The sequence below is a fragment of the Micromys minutus genome (assembly GCF_963924665.1).
Source record: "Micromys minutus genome assembly, chromosome: 3".
Lineage (NCBI taxonomy): Eukaryota > Metazoa > Chordata > Mammalia > Rodentia > Muridae > Micromys > Micromys minutus.
Genome location: NC_137972.1, coordinates 58,616,074 through 58,634,542, shown reverse-complemented (window position 1 = coordinate 58,634,542; position 18,469 = coordinate 58,616,074). Strand labels below are relative to the sequence as shown.

At 38.3% G+C, this 18,469-nt stretch overlaps 2 protein-coding genes across 2 annotated transcripts in view; both read right to left on the bottom strand.

The window, feature by feature from the left end:
• LUZP2 (leucine zipper protein 2) overlaps positions 1–18,469 on the bottom strand; it is a gene marked incomplete at both ends in the record, with an annotated part of 401,913 nt that overhangs the window by 248,969 nt on the left and 134,475 nt on the right. The gene's annotated exons all lie outside the window — the stretch shown is intronic.
• On the bottom strand, positions 1,699–3,133 carry LOC308418654 (tubulin alpha-1B chain; the record flags this gene model as incomplete). The annotated part of the gene is made up of 1 exon (XM_080914066.1): positions 1,699–3,133. Exon 1 carries the CDS (start codon positions 3,052–3,054, stop codon positions 1,699–1,701), a length of 1,356 nt encoding a protein of 451 aa, XP_080770192.1. The 5' UTR covers positions 3,055–3,133.

Genomic DNA, 18,469 nt, shown 5'->3' with positions numbered 1-18,469 from the left:
TTCTGTTCCAACCTCTTTGGAGTTCTGTAGGCTTCTTTTATGCTCATGGTCATCTCATTCTTATGGGTAGAGAAGTTTTCTTCCAGGATTTTGTTGAAGATATTTACTGTACCACTTAGTTGATATTATTTGCCCTCTTCTATTCCTATTTTCCTTAAGTTTGGTCTTCTCATCGTGTCCTGGATCTCCCGCACATTTTGTGTTAGGAGCTTTTTGGTTTTTTATCTTCTCTGACTGTTTTTTCTTTGTTTTTAATGTTGTCTTCGGCCCCCGAGATTCTGTCTTCCATCTCTGTAGTTTGTTAGAAATGCTTCCATCTGTGACTCCTGATTTCTTTTGTAGGATTTCTACCTCTAGGGTTGTCTCTTTTAGTGTTTTCTTTATTGTGTCTATTTTCATTTTAAAATCCTTCTTCCATTCCTTCATCTCTTTAGTTCTGTTTTCTTTTAGTTCTTTGAGGTTTTTTTTTTGTTTGTTTGTTTGTTTGTTTGTTTCTTCTTTAAAAGCTTCTAATTCTTTATACTTTTCCTCCCGTTCTTGTTTAAGGATCTCTAACATCATCTTGAGTTAGGATTTTGTGTCTGAGTCTTCTTTTGCTGGAGTGTTTGGCATTCTGCTGTTGGTTGTGATGGGAGAGCTGGGTTCTAGTGTTGCCAGGTTGTCTTGGTTTCCTTGGGGTACATTCTTCTGCCTTCCTCTTTCCATCTTGTTGTCAGTGATTGGTTCTTGCCTTTCCCTTGTACCTGGCCTGTGTCCATGAATCTGAGTTGTTCCTGGTGGAGGATGTTCCAAGTGCCTGTTGTGCACCCCAGAAGCCGCCAGCTGGAAATAGAGGGCCTGATTCTACCAGGTTCCTGGATCCCTGGATCAAGCTGTGCAGGCAGGTGCTCTGCTGAGATCTCTCTGCCTCTGGCTAGTCAGGATCTGTTCTCACCTGGTTCTCACCAGTCCTGTGTTGTCTGGGTTTTCGATTTTCTTGCTGGTGGATGTTCAGAGTGCCTGCTGTGCACCCCGGAAGCCGCTGGCTCCATAATGAGTTTTGAATACCAAAAATTGCTATAAGGCTCTATTCTTAGTGTTTGAATTATTAATGATTTAAGGTCCAGGTGTACCACACTCTGAGAGGGTGCTATACACTTATGTTTTTCCTCAGAAGAACTGAGGCTTTCACTTTTTGTTCTTTGTTTTTTTTTGAGCTTCATATAGCCTATGATTTGTTTCTGGGGTATTCATACCTTTCTGGGGCTAGTATTCAATTATCAGTGACTGCATATTATGTTTGTTCTTTTGAGACTGGGTTACCTCACTCAGGATGGTAGTCTTTAGATGCATCCATTTTTCCTAGGAATTTTATAAAGTCATTGTTTCTAATAGCTGAGTAGCTATTAGAATAGCTCCATTGCATAAATATACCACAATTTTTTGTATCCATTCATCTAATGAATGTCATCTGGGTTCTTTTCAGCTTGTGGCTATTATAAATAAGACTGCTAGTAACATTGTGGTGCATAGGTTCTTTTTTTTTTTTTTTTTTTTTCTTTTCTTAAAGCTTTTACTTTGACACATCATGGAAAAGTTAGAGGTACACCTGGAGAACACATGATCACAGAACAGACACAGCACAGGAGCATCAATGCCTGCAGATAATGCTGAAGCTGGAGTTTCGAGTTTGACATGATGCAGGGTAGGAGGAATGAATTAGTATTCCTCTCCTTCTTCCTCACCCTCGCCTTCCACAGAATCCACACCAACCTCCTCATAATCCTTCTCTAGGGCAGCCATGTCCTCACGGGCCTCAGAGAACTCCCCCTCCTCCATGCCCTCTCCCACATACCAGTGCACAAAGGCACGCTTGGCATACATCAGATCAAACTTGTGATCTAGGCGAGCCCAGGCCTCAGCAATGGCTGTGGTGTTGCTCAGCATGCACACAGCTCTCTGGACCTTGGCCAGGTCACCACCAGGGACCACAGTGGGAGGCTGGTAGTTGATGCCAACCTTGAAGCCAGTGGGGCACCAGTCCACAAACTGGATGCTGCGCTTGGTCTTGATGGTGGCAATGGCAGCATTGACATCTTTGGGGACCACATCACCACGGTACAGCAGGCAGCAAGCCATGTATTTACCATGGCGAGGGTCACATTTCACCATCTGGTTGGCTGGCTCAAAGCAGGCATTGGTGATCTCTGCTACAGAAAGCTGCTCATGGTAGGCTTTCTCAGCAGAGATGACAGGGGCATAAGTGGCCAAAGGGAAGTGGATGCGAGGGTAGGGCACCAGGTTGGTCTGGAATTCTGTTAGATCAACATTCAGGGCCCCATCAAATCTGAGGGAAGCAGTGATGGAAGACACAATCTGGCTAATAAGGCGGTTAAGGTTAGTGTAGGTCGGGCGCTCAATGTCAAGGTTTCTACGACAGATATCATAGATGGCCTCATTGTCTACCATGAAGGCACAATCAGAGTGCTCCAGGGTGGTGTGGGTGGTGAGGATGGAATTGTAGGGCTCAACCACTGCAGTGGAAACCTGGGGGGCTGGGTAAATGGAGAACTCTAGCTTGGACTTCTTTCCATAATCAACAGAGAGCCGCTCCATCAGCAGGGAGGTGAACCCAGAGCCAGTTCCACCACCAAAGCTGTGGAAAACCAAGAAGCCCTGGAGACCCGTGCACTGGTCAGCCAGCTTGCGAATCCTGTCCAAGACAAGGTCAATGATCTCCTTGCCAATGGTGTAGTGGCCACGGGCATAGTTATTGGCAGCATCCTCCTTGCCTGTGATGAGCTGCTCAGGGTGGAAGAGCTGGCGGTAGGTGCCAGTGCGAACCTCATCAATAACTGTGGGTTCCAGGTCTACGAACACTGCCCGGGGCACATGCTTGCCAGCTCCTGTCTCACTGAAGAAGGTGTTGAAGGAGTCGTCTCCTCCCCCAATGGTCTTGTCACTTGGCATCTGGCCATCAGGCTGGATGCCGTGCTCCAGGCAGTAGAGCTCCCAGCAGGCATTGCCGATCTGGACACCAGCCTGGCCAACGTGGATGGAGATGCACTCACGCATGATAGCTACGGGTTAGAAGGCGAGGGTGATAGAAGCAGACACCGGGTCCCGGTTACCGTTCCCGACAACTAAGAGTCGAGGTAAGTAACGCAATGAGGCCGGTGCACGGGTTCTTATTGTATGTTGGAGCATCTCTGGGGTATATGCCCTAGAAGTGGAATAAGTGGGTCTTCAGGTAATACAATGTCCAATTTTCTAAGGAACCAACAAACGAATTTCCAGAGTAGTTGTACCAGTTTACAACCCCACCAATAGTGGACGAGTCTTCCTCTTTCTCCACATCCTCACCAGCCTCTGCAATCATCTGAGTTTTTAATCTTAGCCATTCTGACTGGTGTGAGGTGGAATCTCAGGGTTGTTTTGATTTTCATTTCCCTGATGACTAAGGATATTGAGTACTTCCTTAGCTGCCTCTTAGCCATTCAATATTCCTCAATTGAGAACTTTTTGTTTAGTTCTCTACGTCATTTTCTAATAGGATTGTTTGACTCTCTAGTGTCTAACTACTTGAGACTTCTATCAGATGTGGGATTGGTAAAGATCTTTTCTCAATCTGTTGGCAGCCATTTTGTTTTCTTGATAGTGTCCTTAGCCTTTCAGAAACTTGGCAATTTCATGAGTCATTGTAATTTCCTGTGGTAAATTTACAATTTTTACCCATTTAAATCATAATAATTTTTGTTCAAAGCAAATAAGTATATATTTCATCTTTCTGTGAATTGCTATCCTAAATCAGTTTAAGGTCAGTATTGCTGCAAAGTCCTAATTTAAGGGATTATTAAACCACTGATTTCACCCATAAATGCATAAATTCTATGTACTTTACAAATATATGTGACTCCTCTAGGAAATGACTGTCTATAGATTCTATATGAATTTTCAACCGTGATTCGATACTGTTTCACTTTCTATTGATCATTTGTATTGTTTTTCCTTTTATTTTATGAAATATTCAAAGTTACATGTTCCTAATAAGAGTAAACTAAAATCTATTTTTCATAGTGTGAGAGTAGGTATCACAGAACTACACCAATTCTTCTGAATTTATATTATGGATCTATGTTTGTGTTTTGTGGGATTCCTGATTATGCAAATTAATGGGCCACTGATTATGTGCCTTCCCTTGGACTCTTATCCTTTTGTTGATATGTCTTGTCTGCTTTCAATGTGGTAGTTTTTGTTTTATCTTGTTATATTTATGTTGTTATATTTTTGAAAATTTTTATATTTTTAAATGAATAAATAAAACCTAGCCACTAGGGTCAAAGTTAACAACTGAACTGTCATGTAAACCTTCTAGGAGAAGGCAGACCAGTTTTTTTCTAATGGCATGACAGTGAACAAAACCACTCCATGGCAAGTCCTATGTTCAGAGATAATTGAAGATTATATGATGGAATAATGGAATCAACAGTGTGTGTGTGTCTGTGTGTGTGTGTGTGTGTGTGTGTGTGTTTGTTTAGCTCTTTGTTGTTCCTGCTGCTTTTTTCTCCTCTTTTGGGTATTATTTTATATTGTTTTCTTGGCTTGCAAGGGCTTTATTTTTGAATTTGATTTTTGTTTTCATGAGAAGGAACATAAAGTCTGGTGAAACAAAGGGAGGTGGTGTAGAAGGATTTGTGGAGAAGAAAGAATGTGATCAAAATATATTTAAATATAAAAATTGTTTTAAATAATAAAAAGTATAATACAATTAAATGTATGAGGTAAAATATCTTACTTAACTGATATAGTCATTCAACAAAAATTATATATACTTAATAATTTTGCATAGGAGAAATACATAAAGCTATATTTTTCAAGTTAAAACATACATTTTAAAAGCAATAACATGGGAAAATATAATTTATTACAAATGAAATTATGGACATCAAAGATGGCTCAGCATTTTATGGGTCAGTGGTGCTATCACACAGGACCAGACCAAGTTTGTCTTCCAGTACCAATGTCAATCCTGTTTTAGGGGCTAGACCAATCTCTTCTGGCTCTTACAGTCACTGCATCCACGTGCACAAAATTGTAACACACAGATAAACAACTACAAACAATAAAGATTCATAAATAAATACTACCTAAAACCTTCACTTTATAGTCTTGCAGTGTGCATCATTTTTTTATTTAATTATTTAATTTATTTATGTTCTAAATGTTGCCTCCTCTCTCTGCCCCTTTACCAGAGTTTTTCATCTCATTATCTATTTGCCTTTGCCTGTAAGAGGGTGCAAGCCTGGTATTCCCCTTCCCTAGGGTATCTATATCCAGTCCCTACAAGCTTAGGTGCATCCTTTTTCACTGAGGCCACACAAGACAGTCTTATGCTTCATACATGCCATAGGATTTGGATCAGCCCATGTAAGCTTGTTTGGTGGATTTGTCTCTGGAAGATCCCAGGAATCCAGGTTAATTGACATTGTTGAGCTTCCTATGGGGTTAATAACTTCTTTAGCTCCTTTAATCCCTAATTCTTTTTAGTGGTCCCCAACCTCAGTCCAGTGGTTGGAAGAAGACCTCAGAAGATGAAAAGATCTCTCATATTCAAGGATAGATAGGATTAAGATGGGAAAAATGGCAATCCTACCAAAAGTAATCTATTCAGTGCAATCCCAATCAAAATTTCAACACAAATCTTCATATATATATATATAATTCTCAACTTCATATGAAAAATAAAAAAACAAAACAAAACAAAACAAAACAAAAAACCCAGGATAGCCAAAAACAATTCTCAACAATAGAAGAACTTCTGGTGTAATTACCACCCCAGACCTCAATGTGCACTACAGAGCAATAGCATTCAAACACATATGGTATTGGTACAGAGACAGACATGTTGATCAATGGAATAGACTTAAAACCCCAGAAATTTTGAGGAAAAACCTAACTAGTTTGCTCAGACTAGCCTTGAACTCATGGTCAATTTTCTTAGCCTCCCAAGAATCTAGAACTGGAAATAGTACCTCTGTAAGTAGTGTAGAACTCAGCATAGTTGTTAAGACCTCTGTCTTTCTTGGGAGCTATACCTATTATGAATTTTGTGTTTTCCAGAACTTAGTGCTCAGGTGCAGGTGTGAGGTCAGAATGCACCTGTGTTATTTTTCATCTTCTTGTGCTGCTCCCAAAAGCCATGATGGATTATAATGAAGTTGACAGTTGAAAAGGATCTATAAACAACCAATGCTTTATACCAAAACAGATTTTATATTGCTTAAAAAGAATACTAGATTATAATTATAAAATATGTTATCTGATTCTGTAATAAAAATGATCAATGAACAGACAAGGAAACTAAACCTTACAGGCCACAGTATATGTTAACTTAGAAACAATCTGAATAACGTCCCTAGAAGGTGATAGAGCATTTTTACACACAGCCTTTCTTTGAAACTCTATAGTAACCTGACAACTGGTATTTTCATGCACATAATTTTCTTTTTCAGTCCCTTGTCTCTCATTATTTTCTCGGTTTCTCTGTAATGTTAGATTTTTTTTTTCATCTTGCTCAATAGCAGCTTGAAATGAAGCTGTCTTGATGTTAAGTATGCAATCTAACTCACAAAACTTGTAGGGACACTTGTATGTGAAACCATAGTTCTTGAATTGTATGACTATGTCATGTTTTAGGACATAACCTGTGTTCGATATACCATGTAGAATATTTAGCCATAAGAATTGAAGTGAATAATGGCTACCACACATTATCAAAGGGAAAATTCCATATTTTGGTGGTATACTTTCTCTTAATTGTAGCTACCTTTCCTCTATTTAATAGTTTCAAAATGAGTTCCATAATACCAGTTCTGGTATACATGCTTGCTGTAAATATTGGTTTAGAAACAAAGGTATTAATTTACTTTAAGCAGGAACAACATTCTTTCTAGATAACATTCCCAATATTTGGCCTGGAAGCACCTGATATTTCCAGGGTGAAGGCATCTTACACTGTAGGGCATAATCTGAAACATGGGCTGCTGAAAGGATGCCAAAGCATTGCAATGTGTGTGAAGCTTCCTCCAATGTCATATTTTTACTTTTAGATATCCAGAAACTTAATAAATTCTGTGTCCTGAAAGTATCAATGGGAAATGACTCAGGATGATTCTAAGTGCAGCGGGAACTTCTGTGCATGACAAGCTTTCAGCTGCTGGGCTATGTCCTTCCTGAATAGAGTTCTGCAGGGACTGTCATGGTAACTCTGGAATTTTCTCCCTACTACCTACGTAATTAAAGAAGTTTCCATTTTATAGTTTATGCTCCTCTACATTTTATGTCATGCCTCTCTTTTACTGCTGGATGAAGTTGTAGAGGCTTGTGAAACATGATAATTTTCTGATTGGCCCAACCTTGTACCTCAGATCATGGCATCTGGGAGACCAATGTCTATAGTTTCTTTGGTTGACATGTGATAGCATAGTTTATAAAGCTCATTTTAAATGTTGGTTCCATTCACCCTATTCTTTGTTACAAATCAAAAAATATATTAATCTCATAGAAACATGTCAAGTGAAATTTTGAAGGACACCAGAGAACAGATAAATTGAAATCTTAAACAAACAGTGTTGTATTTTTTAAACTTTGACTAATTTTGCAAAACTCCAAATTGACTCAACAAATCTCCCCTTTTAGGACTTGTATAATGACCTAGAAAGGAACATAAGTAAGCTTCATATGACATAATTTATTTAAAGCAAATTAAAAGCATAATTCAGAATTGGGAAGTGAGGCTCTTTTTCTTAAAGTATATTTCAAAGTTTATGTTTTAAAATCCCTGTGACCATGAAGGTTTGGCAAAAATCTTCTGTTTTCAAGAAAGTGCAAGTCATCAGAATTTTAATTAATAACCATTAATAATTAACAATGAATGCAGTTATTAAGTTATAGCAAAATGATTATCTAAGCACTACAGAACCAGTGGCTTAGCAACTTCAAACACTGTAATTCTATTGAAGAAAATCTATGAATCCAAAGCTAAGAGAATTGATTTCTCACACTGGTCTCCCTTCAGGACAGCATCATAGAATTCCTTCAAAGAGTCTGGAAATATTCCTTGTTTGCATATCTTTATAGTTTCTAAAAATCAGAAAAAATCTTGTTGTAGAATTAAAGAAGAAAGAATTCATTTAAGTCAGACAAGTGGGAACTAAAGCATAAAAGAAATCTGGAACAATAAAGGGGGGGAAGAATAGGAGGTGGCATAAGCTTCAAGGGAGAAGAGGAGGGGAAAGAGGTTAAGAGGAAGGGAAAAAAGAAGGGAAGAAAAGAAGGAAGGAAATAGAAGAAGCAACACTGAGTGTATTAAGAAAACAACTTATGTTAGAAACATATCTGAGTTCTGTAGAGCAACAGAAATTCTAGTCATTTGTTCATCTGGGTGCTGAAACTATTACTGGAGCCTGCTGTGTACAGTGAATCAGGACAAGGAAGCAAGTACTGGGAACTACATCTTCCAGCTGCTTTGTATTCTCTCATCTCATACATTATATCTCAACCCCAGCTTTGTAGATGTCAGGAGGTGAAATAGAGTGGCCAGCCTGGGCTCTAAACATAGCTTTCAGAAATGAGAGCTCATGAGACATGAAAGCCAGAAACACAGTTTACTTCAGCTTGCTCTTGCTGCTCTGACTTTAGTGATCTACAGTGTAAGCAAGCAAGGAGTACAGAGTCTGAGCTACTACATCTTCTAATTTCTGTCTGGGAATAGAACCTGTGGTATCAATCACATCATGAATGCAAAGTAAAAGGCGGGATTTAGATGTAGTCTCCTTAGGGGAGTTCAGAAGTGAAGGGATCTAGTGACTGAGTCAGTATGTTCAGCAGGAGAGTTTCATTTCTCCAACACACATCCCATTTTAGATGTCTAGGACAGTCACAGAATAGCAGAAAGCAGTGCTACCCTCTCACTGAGGCATGGGTTCCAAGGTCAATTTTAAGATACTACTGCTGAATGCGAAGCTCACTATCTCTACATCCAGAGATTATTTAACTTTACTTGTGTCATATAGCTTTCTCCAAGAATATAATAATGTATATTTTAGAGAAATAAATGGAACTGTGACACTTTGTAAAGAATCTGTGTTTACTTTTGGTTTTGCAACTCTTTTTATTGTTACAAATTTAATAGTGCTAAGATAAAAATAAAACAGTGAATGCAGCTGAAACCTAGATACTGAAATGGAAATTTTCACTGTAATCAACCCGAAATAGAAGAAGAAAACCCCAGAGACCAAGTAAAAGGCCATGTTGCTTAACGTGAGAAAATAGGTAATACTACTTTCTAAAAAAAGAGCCCAACTTTTATCCTTCTCTCAGCTCACACATTACATCCCAAGCCTACTTTCCCCTCCTCTCAGTCCCTCCCCCTACCTCCTGTCCCTCAGATTCATTTCTTCTCCTCCAATTCCCATCAGAAAAGAGCAGGCCTCTCAGGGAATATCCAATTAACATGGCCTAACAATATACAATAGGACCTGGTACAAACCCTTATGTCAAGTCTGGGCAAGGCAACAGAGTAAGAAAAACAGTCTTAGTTGTAGGGAAAAGACTCGGAGGGATGCTACCTACTCCCACTATTAAAAGAGCACCAAGCCAGCAACTATAACATATATGCAGAAGACCTAGCTCAGGACCAAGGCCAGTTCCATGTATGTTTCTTCAGTTTCTGTGAGCCCTTATGAGCCCTGATTTGTTGATCAACTTTGTCAGCTGGCATCAAATTTCAGGGAGTCTGATGCCAGATAGTTTATTGTCTATATATTTAAACACAGAATAATATGGAAAAGGGGCTTCCTAGTTTAATACAATCTCTAGTGCACAAGAAAGCACAATTACCTTAAAACTCAACTTACAGTACCTGGCACTTTTTTCCAAGAAGATGGATTCTAAAGATAGGCAAACTGTACTAGCTCAAGGGCTTAAGAAGAATCTAGCCTAGTCTCCACAATCATAAAGATAGTATGGAGTTATATGAGCTATTAACTACCTAGGGTACTGATTGGGGAAGCCTGGGGGATTTCCCCACCTGTAAAGGTAAAATAAGGGGTCATGTAGATTACAAACCACTTCTGGTCCAGGTTGTAGGAGGTTGATATGACCCAGCCCAAGAGATAATGCAAATCACCAGGCTGGTAATCCCCTCTAATTCCCAGCTTTCTAGATGGGAAAACAGATTATACACCCATTTCTCTGAGAATCCTTTCCCGTGTGCATAATTTAACATCCCTGCTTTCCATGGAGATCTGTGGGCACCAGGGACTTTGTGCTTCCAATATCCAGCTATTTAGTAACTTCTCTTCTTAGCATTGACCTGAGTCAGTCAAGTAATTTTAAACCCTGAGGCCAGCTCTGGGGAAAGATGCTTAGATTTCACTGAGTCTGAGAATATTTGTGACATATGTGTTAGTGGAGCATGTATCTGAGCCTTAGTAGAAAGAATGTACCACATCAAGAGCTTTATTATAGGAAGCAGAAGATTGAGTTTGCATGGCAAGCTTAGGTAGAAGCTAAATATGTAAGACAGTCTGCTTTGAGAGGTGAATTTACTGTGGCCCTGAACAAGTTGTCCTTCCTTTCATACTCAGCATGTTCAATGCAAAATGCATGTAGTGAAGCCATCCATTTCACAGGCATATTGTCAAGACTAGACAAGGTAAAACAGAACAGCATTGCACATAGGAACTGTGCATATAATGTCACCAACAATGTGATTTTTATCAACAAACTTTCAGAAAATAATGGCATTTAACTCCAATGTTTTGGGAATCTAACTGCATAAAAGAAAACTATTATTTATACAAAGGATGTCCTTAATATAGACCAAATTGATGGGAGTAGAAGTTTCTGTTCTAATCTCAGATACATGAAGCATTAACCACAGCCCAGAATTTAGCATAGATTCCTGCTCCCAAAGAGAACTTGCTAAACCTAATATTAAGTTACTGAAAAACTCAGAGGAGTATCAGGGAAACAGCATGAGGTCCAAGGCTAAAACACAAATAGTTGACAATTTTTGGTTAAGTTTGAAAACGACCGAAGCCTTGATAAAGTCCTAAGAAATGAAATTAAAGAAAGGGTAAATTTTGGAAGCCATAAGCATTAGAAACTGACCTTATATCTGGAAGCAAGCCTATAAGACACAGTGTGATTAAAATAGTAGATTTTATACTGAGACTATCAGTCACCTGCGTCAAATACCCTTTGACAAATGGGCTTCGACATTTGGAATAAGAGCAGCATGGGAAAGTACTTTAGAAGAACACTTGCTGGAGTGTTTAACAAAATTATTTCAACAGAGAGACCTTTATAAGACATAGCAAAGGTCACTTTCATATTAGACTTCATAATTGCCACAGAGCACCTGCATAAAGGTTCAAGGTTGCTGTTTTATAGCACTACCCCAGAAGCCAAGGACTTCCAATGTTAAATGAGAGCTGAATTAAATGCCATCTAAGAGAGGATTCCAGAAGTAGCCACCACAGACTGCAAATGACTCAATAGCCATCTCTGCCAGAACTTTGTGTTGCAGAATTCCACGTTCCCCTGAATGACACTGAAATCAGAGCTGTGAAATTTTAAAAGGTGTCCTCTTATACTTCACTGCACCAGTAAAGCACAGGAATCAGATACAATTTTTCAGTCTCAACAAACATCACATTTGCTTTCCCTAATTCTTTGACAAGGAAGAGTGTAGTAATCTCTGCAATGATAGAAAACAATTTAATTACCTACAACAGCCTTGCCACCACAGTAAGGCGGGTGAGTGGAGTGAGACAGAGTCATGAGTTGCCAATTGGCAACAATCAGCTCAATGTTATACGATAAAGGACTGAGGATTGTGCATTTCTCTTTAGTGTGACAAGTTGGTCATGTACAAACTTTTTATCTCGGATAGGGAACAAATGACAGAAACTTTATTGAGCTTACTTTTAAGAATATTATTGAGAAGATATTTAAAAAGCTTGGTTAAATCAAAAGCAGCTCAGTAAAAGCACAGCCCAGCACCTGTGACAATTCATTGTAGTTGCCAGTAACACACACACACACACACACACACACACACACACACACACACACACACTTCTCATGTGTCTTTATGAGCCCACCTTTAGAATTTCTTGAGCGTCAGTGAGCTTCCCTGCAGGGTAGAATATTTCAATACAGTCAAAAATTGCTAGGATGCTCTGTCCCTAAGATTTACTTGAGAACTGGAGCATCAGTGAGTGAGTGATGTTTGAAATATTCAGTCAAAGAAAGGAGGAAAATTCATTTCCTTACAATGTCAATAGCTTCTGAAAAAAAAAAGATTAAGCTAGAGATATGTGAATTTAAGGTAAAAGTGTGCCCTAGAAAATGTGGCAAAAGGCCAGAAACATTAGAGAAACAGCATCCATAAATAAATAAATAATAACAACTGTGTCCCATTTCTCCTACATGCTATAGCAATGTCTAATGTGCCTTGCTTCTCTGCAATGCTGTAATACCCCACTCCCAGCTCTCAAAAATCCCCCACTCTGAAGCATAATTTTTCTGAGTGATATTTTTTTCAGGTAAAATAACAGAAGAAAAATTATTATAGAGAGGGAATAGGATTTCTCTGAAAATAGAGATCAATATTAATTAAGGAAGTATAAAAACAATTTTTAAGAACTGTTAGTAGAAATGTTGGTAGAGGTGAGCTGTTAGCATGGGGTTCTTTATATTTATGAAGAGGAGTCTGAGTGAAATTAAAGATGAACAAAGTAACTCCCATGAGTGAAAGTCAGATGACAGCAGGTATTTGCCACATGAGCTATGCCAGGAGGGAAGGTATGCTATGCCCAAGGGAAGCTGAACCACGCTCCTGAACTGCTCAACCAGAAAGAAGTTGGTAGCTAGAGGCACTTGTACAAAACTTTTTGTGAAGAGAGAAGGATTAAAGCTGGTGGTTGTAAAATCAAGGAGGCAAATGGAAATCTGAAAGGTTAATTGAAACTGGAGCCAGGGTAGGGAAATATTCAATATTCTTTTTTTTTTTACTTACTGCTTTATTAAAAAAAAGAGGGATACATTTAAAGATTTTTAAAGGCATTTAGGCATAACATTATATGAATATTTTTGTCAGTACTTAATTCTTTTAGAGGTTTAATAGCATGAGTAGAAAGCCCACTAGTTACCATAAGTATGACATACATGTAGGACAGAACGTAACATGGAAACAGATTTCTTGTTGGGTATAGATTAAGCATAATGATCTGTGAATATCAAAAAATGCCACAAGGCTATTATCTTAGCTCTTGTATTATTAATGGTTTGAGGTCCAGGTGTACCACACTCTGAGAAGGTTCTATACATTTATTTTTTTCCTAAGAAGGGCTGAGGCTTTCTTTTTTTTTTTTTTCTGGCCTTGGTTTTTCTTGAGAATATTCAATATTCTAAAGGCCCCCAAAATATCATTCTCTGCTAAATCTCTGGAATTTGCCTATGAAAACCAGAATGGATATCCCTGTGATCTCTCAAAGAGAATAGGTAGAACACAAACATAAAGGAATGTTTCTGTTTTGGAGTAGAAGGACATGTGGATGCAGCAAAAAAAAAAAAAAAAAAAAAAAAAATACTGCTGTTCACGACTGCTGTGCATATGTCATGGGCTATTTCACTGTATTCCTGAGAGTTCACTCACAACAAAATCATTGACAACAGGCATGCTATTTCATATCTACTATTCACACTATTAGTAAAACCTCCATAAGCACAGCAACTATTGTCACAGGGAGTGGGACAGGTGACCATCATGCACGCTGCAATGTGAGGAAACAGTCCTGTGCTATGTGTGTGGTGCTCATATATACAGTCCCAGCACCAGGGAATTGAGGAAGTAAGAGTGCCAAAGGCTCAGTTAGAGCTTCATAGCCAGACTTTATTTTAAAGAAACAGAATGAAACAAGGAAGTCTTACAGAAATAAACAACATTAGTAGGATCAACACAGCTTCGAATAAACAAACAAGACACCCTCTTTCAAATATAGAAATCAGGGAAGGTCATATGAAGCTGATATTCAGAAATGGTATGTCTTAAATGAATCATGAAACGGGGTCTGTCCATTATTCCACCAGACAGTTGATTGTGTGAAGCCAAGTTGTGGAATTGGTCAGAAAGATGGGAGAAGAAATTTGTAGCATTGCTTTAAGTAGTAGACTGACTTCTCAGCTATCAGAAACAATGACTTTATAAAATTCTTAAGGAAATGGTTGTATCTAGAGAATAACATCCTGAGTGAGATAACCCAGTCACAAAAGAACAGACATAATATGCAGTCACTGATAATTGAATACTAACCCCAGAAAGCTCAGAACACCCCAGAACCAACTCACAGACTATATGAAGTTCAAGAAAAAACAAAGGACAAAAAAAAAAAAAGAAAATTAAAAACCATTAGGCTTAATCTTTACACACCAAGAAAACTTAGACTAATTCCAGGTTACATCTGGTTTCACATGTACTTTATGCTCATTATAACTAGTAAGATCTTCATCCACACTATCAAACCTTTAAAAAAAAAAAACAAGTACTGACATAAAATGTATTTATATACTTTTAGGCAAAAATGCTTAAAATCTGTACATTTACCATTGTTTTTTTAAAATAAAGTTGTTCAATTTAAAAAAAAGTAATAGATTGCTCCTGTGAGATCTGATATGATTGTGAACTGTCTTAGATTTTCTGTTACTGTGATTAAAAAACATCTTGAGGAAACATTACTTGGGGAGGGGAGGGCTTATTCATCCTACAATGCCCAGGTTAGTATACTCCATCACTGAGAAAAGTCAGAACAGGAACTAAAGGCAGGAACCTAGCGGCAGGAACTGATGAAAAAAAAACAGGAAGGAACACTGCTTACTAACTTGCTCCATTTGTGTTGCCCAGTGTACATTTTTATAGCACCCAGGATTACCTATCCAGCTATGGCACCATCTATAGAGAACTTGGCCCTCCCACACCAATTATCAATCAAGAAATTCACCACAGACTTGCCCACAGGCTAACATAATAGGGTATTTTTTTTCAATAGTGGTTGCTTCTCTGTGTCAAAATATTTAAATGTTATCATCTGTGTAACCAAGGGCAGCAGACAGAAGCATACAGTAAAATGATCCAAAGAGGGCATAAAAAGAGAAGAAATACCAGGGAAACACTCTAAACAGCATCTTCAAGAGTTTGGAGGATTTTCTTTGAAGAAGAAGAGAAAACAACCAGAGAAAGAACACAATAGATATCAATTTTAGCCTGCAGCTAACATTTCTTTATATAAAATGAGACAAAAGATGGTAGCTTCTTTGGGTTACCACCAAGAGCATGAGGTCAGGCCAATACCTTACTGAGTAAAGACAGAAGAAGATGTTGGCTTTATACGGGCTTTGGTTTAGTACATCAGGGATCCATTTGGACATCATAGAATGAAGAAAGACTGAACACACAACACCTCTTAAAGGAGAGAATCTGACACAGTGGAGAACAGACACAAATGTGAACAACAGTGAGGACAGGAAGTGATGTTTGGGTACCAATAAGAAAAGTGATGTGTAAGGAAGAGATAAACTACAAATCTCTGGTTATAGGGAAGGTGTCATGCTCAGTCCTGACAAGACAAAAGAACTGTCTTGGAACACAACAGTCTTCTACCAAAGGACTCTGAGCATTTTGACCCGGAATCATTATGACCCCTTATAACTTACAAATAGTAGTTTTTCAGTTCACAGTGATTCACTGGTAACAGAACAGCAAGAAGAAAAGAAAAAAAATAATAGGAAAAAACAAATAAAAAGAAAGGGAGAAACAGATAAAATGTAAGAGGAACTGAAAGACTCAAAGAGAATAACTGTCCAGAGTAAAATCTTGCCTTCAGGCGTGCATAAGGAAGGGCAGAGAGTTGCTGAAGCCCTTCTGGCAGAAAAGGAACAAGACTCATTATTTTTACACTTTCTGAAGTCGTTTCCAGGTCCCGTGCTGCTTCTTTAGCTGTACTCAGCTTGCTTAAATGGCAAACATGTCAGAAGGTTTTTAAATCTCTTTAAAAGATTGCCCCAGGGCAGAAATTTCACTGAGAAGGATGAGCTGTTCCCTGGATGAGCCTCCTTCGTGGGAAGGCAGTGATGTCCAGCCCAGACCTGTAGGTAGTGTGTCTTCCTCTAAGCATGCCATTGCTATAAATGAAAGCAGGTTTCTAGGGACTGCAGATATCGCAGGATAGAGAAGGGCTGGGGTGGGGCAAGGGGTGGCAAGAGGACCTCATCCTCTCTGTTTCCTGTCAGGGGCTGCCTTGGGCTTACTAACTTTATTTTTAACAGTGTATTATCTCATGAACTAGAAAAAACTGTTATGCATGACAATATAACTAACACTGTTGTAATGACTGCTAAGCAACTTTATTCCTTTGCTTTATAAAGCATGAGGAAGATGTTTTTACCTCCATTTGCAGAAAAAGAAATCACAATTTAACGAAATTGGATTGTCCAACATCACAGCTTGTATTCGTGTTCTTGAGTATAAGCACAATCTGAGGCTACTCTTTGCTTTATTGTATGCCCAGAAGTGTTCTTTGAGGTTTAGATAATTTTCTATGAATCAGTAAATTTCTCTTCTCTAATAACTGCCACACAGAAATAAATAGATGAATCTTATTAAAAACTCTGCATATGTGATTTTCTCATTACTCTAAAAGCACATGCTTCTAAGTATCTGCAACCTTTGGGCCCTCTCATTCTTTCATAGCATATTTTTAAGTTGACTGACTTAGAATAAGAACACTTCTGAAGTTAATAAGCTAAAAAATGTGCAGGTTAAGAAGTGATAGAGAGACAGAACTTTCAACCTTTGCTATGTCTTGTGCTTCCTCTTCTGTTTTCCTCTTTATTTATTCTTCTCTTCTACAACACATTCCTACTACAGCCCCCTCTCCTCCCAGTGCCATATCCCCCTATTTTCCATCTCCCCTAATCTACTCCTTCTTCATTTCTCTTTAGAAAAGCGCTGGACTACAGGAATACCAACTGAACACAGCCTGAGAAAATACAAGAAAATGAAGCGCAAAGCCTCATATAGCTGGGCCAGACAACCCTGTAGGAGTAAAAGGGCCCCTCAGTCAGACAGAAGAGTCAGAAAACCCCACTTTCACTGTTAGGAGTCTCATGAAATGTCGAAACTAAATGAACCGAGCGTCTATACAGAGAACCTGGTGCATACCCATACCTTCTCTGTGATAATTGCCTGTTCTTTCAGTACCTACCTTCTATTTAGATGATGCTAGTTGGAGTTTAGATGCTGCTAGCTAGGACATTCTCAGTATAATCATCTTAATGTGTTTTGGACTGATGGATAGTTTCTTGGTTTTGTTTTTACATAAAGGATGAGTCACACCTTACAGATAATAAATTTTCTTCGTTGATGATTTTTGAATTGATAAACCCAACATATATAATATTTATAGTAACATGAAATATTTTAATATTTATAATTCTTTCCCTAAAATTCTTAGCCAATTTCAATTTTGCCCAGTACATTACTTCTCAACACATCACAAAGCAAATATAGTGTGACTTTTTGGAGTATTTCCAGAAATGATTTCCATTTTTAAAATAAGTAAAGCTCACTGCAGACCCATAGATACCAATGAAGAGGCAAAACACTAAATTCATGTAATTGCATTTGTCAGTTCTCTTAAGTGAGAATTTTCATGTGATAACAGTGATTTGCCCTTGTACATGGTAGGATAAGAAGCCCACTTCAGAATAGCTCAAGAGAGCATCAAGTTAATGAGAAATGGACACATTTTAACGTATTTCACACTGCACATTTAGCAGCTTTAATGCTAAATGCTGTGAAGTCCACATGATTAATATATGTAGACAAAGTACAAATTCCATAAACTTTAGTTCATATTTATATAGCCCTCATAGAAATAAAAAATGAATGTTATGAGTATGAATGGCTGCAATTATGGGAGATCATGATTCTCTGATCATGGAAGCTTCCCATTCTAGCATAATTAAGTCTGGGTTAGTTGAACTCACTCCAGAGAAGAAAGAATTGGGAAATTAACTGGTGTGCAAGTTGAAAAGTGAGGTTTTCTTTATTATTAGGGGATTCTTGTTTTTGATGTATCCTGCTGTGAACCTTTCTAATGCTTAGGTCAGGACGAATGATTACCACAGTTAACACACACACAAACAACACTGTGCAGCAAGATGGGTCTACACTTTTAAGGATATGTCTTTTGGTTTTGTAATCAGGGCTCTCAGATTAGTTTTTAACTTTTAGACAAGGAGCCTCAGAGATTGAAAAAGGCAGAACACAGCATGCTCATTCTCAGAATGTTCTCTACTGAGCATTTAGATCTTCTTGAGCAAATACTAAATTGCAAATTTGATTACTTACAGGATTATGTTG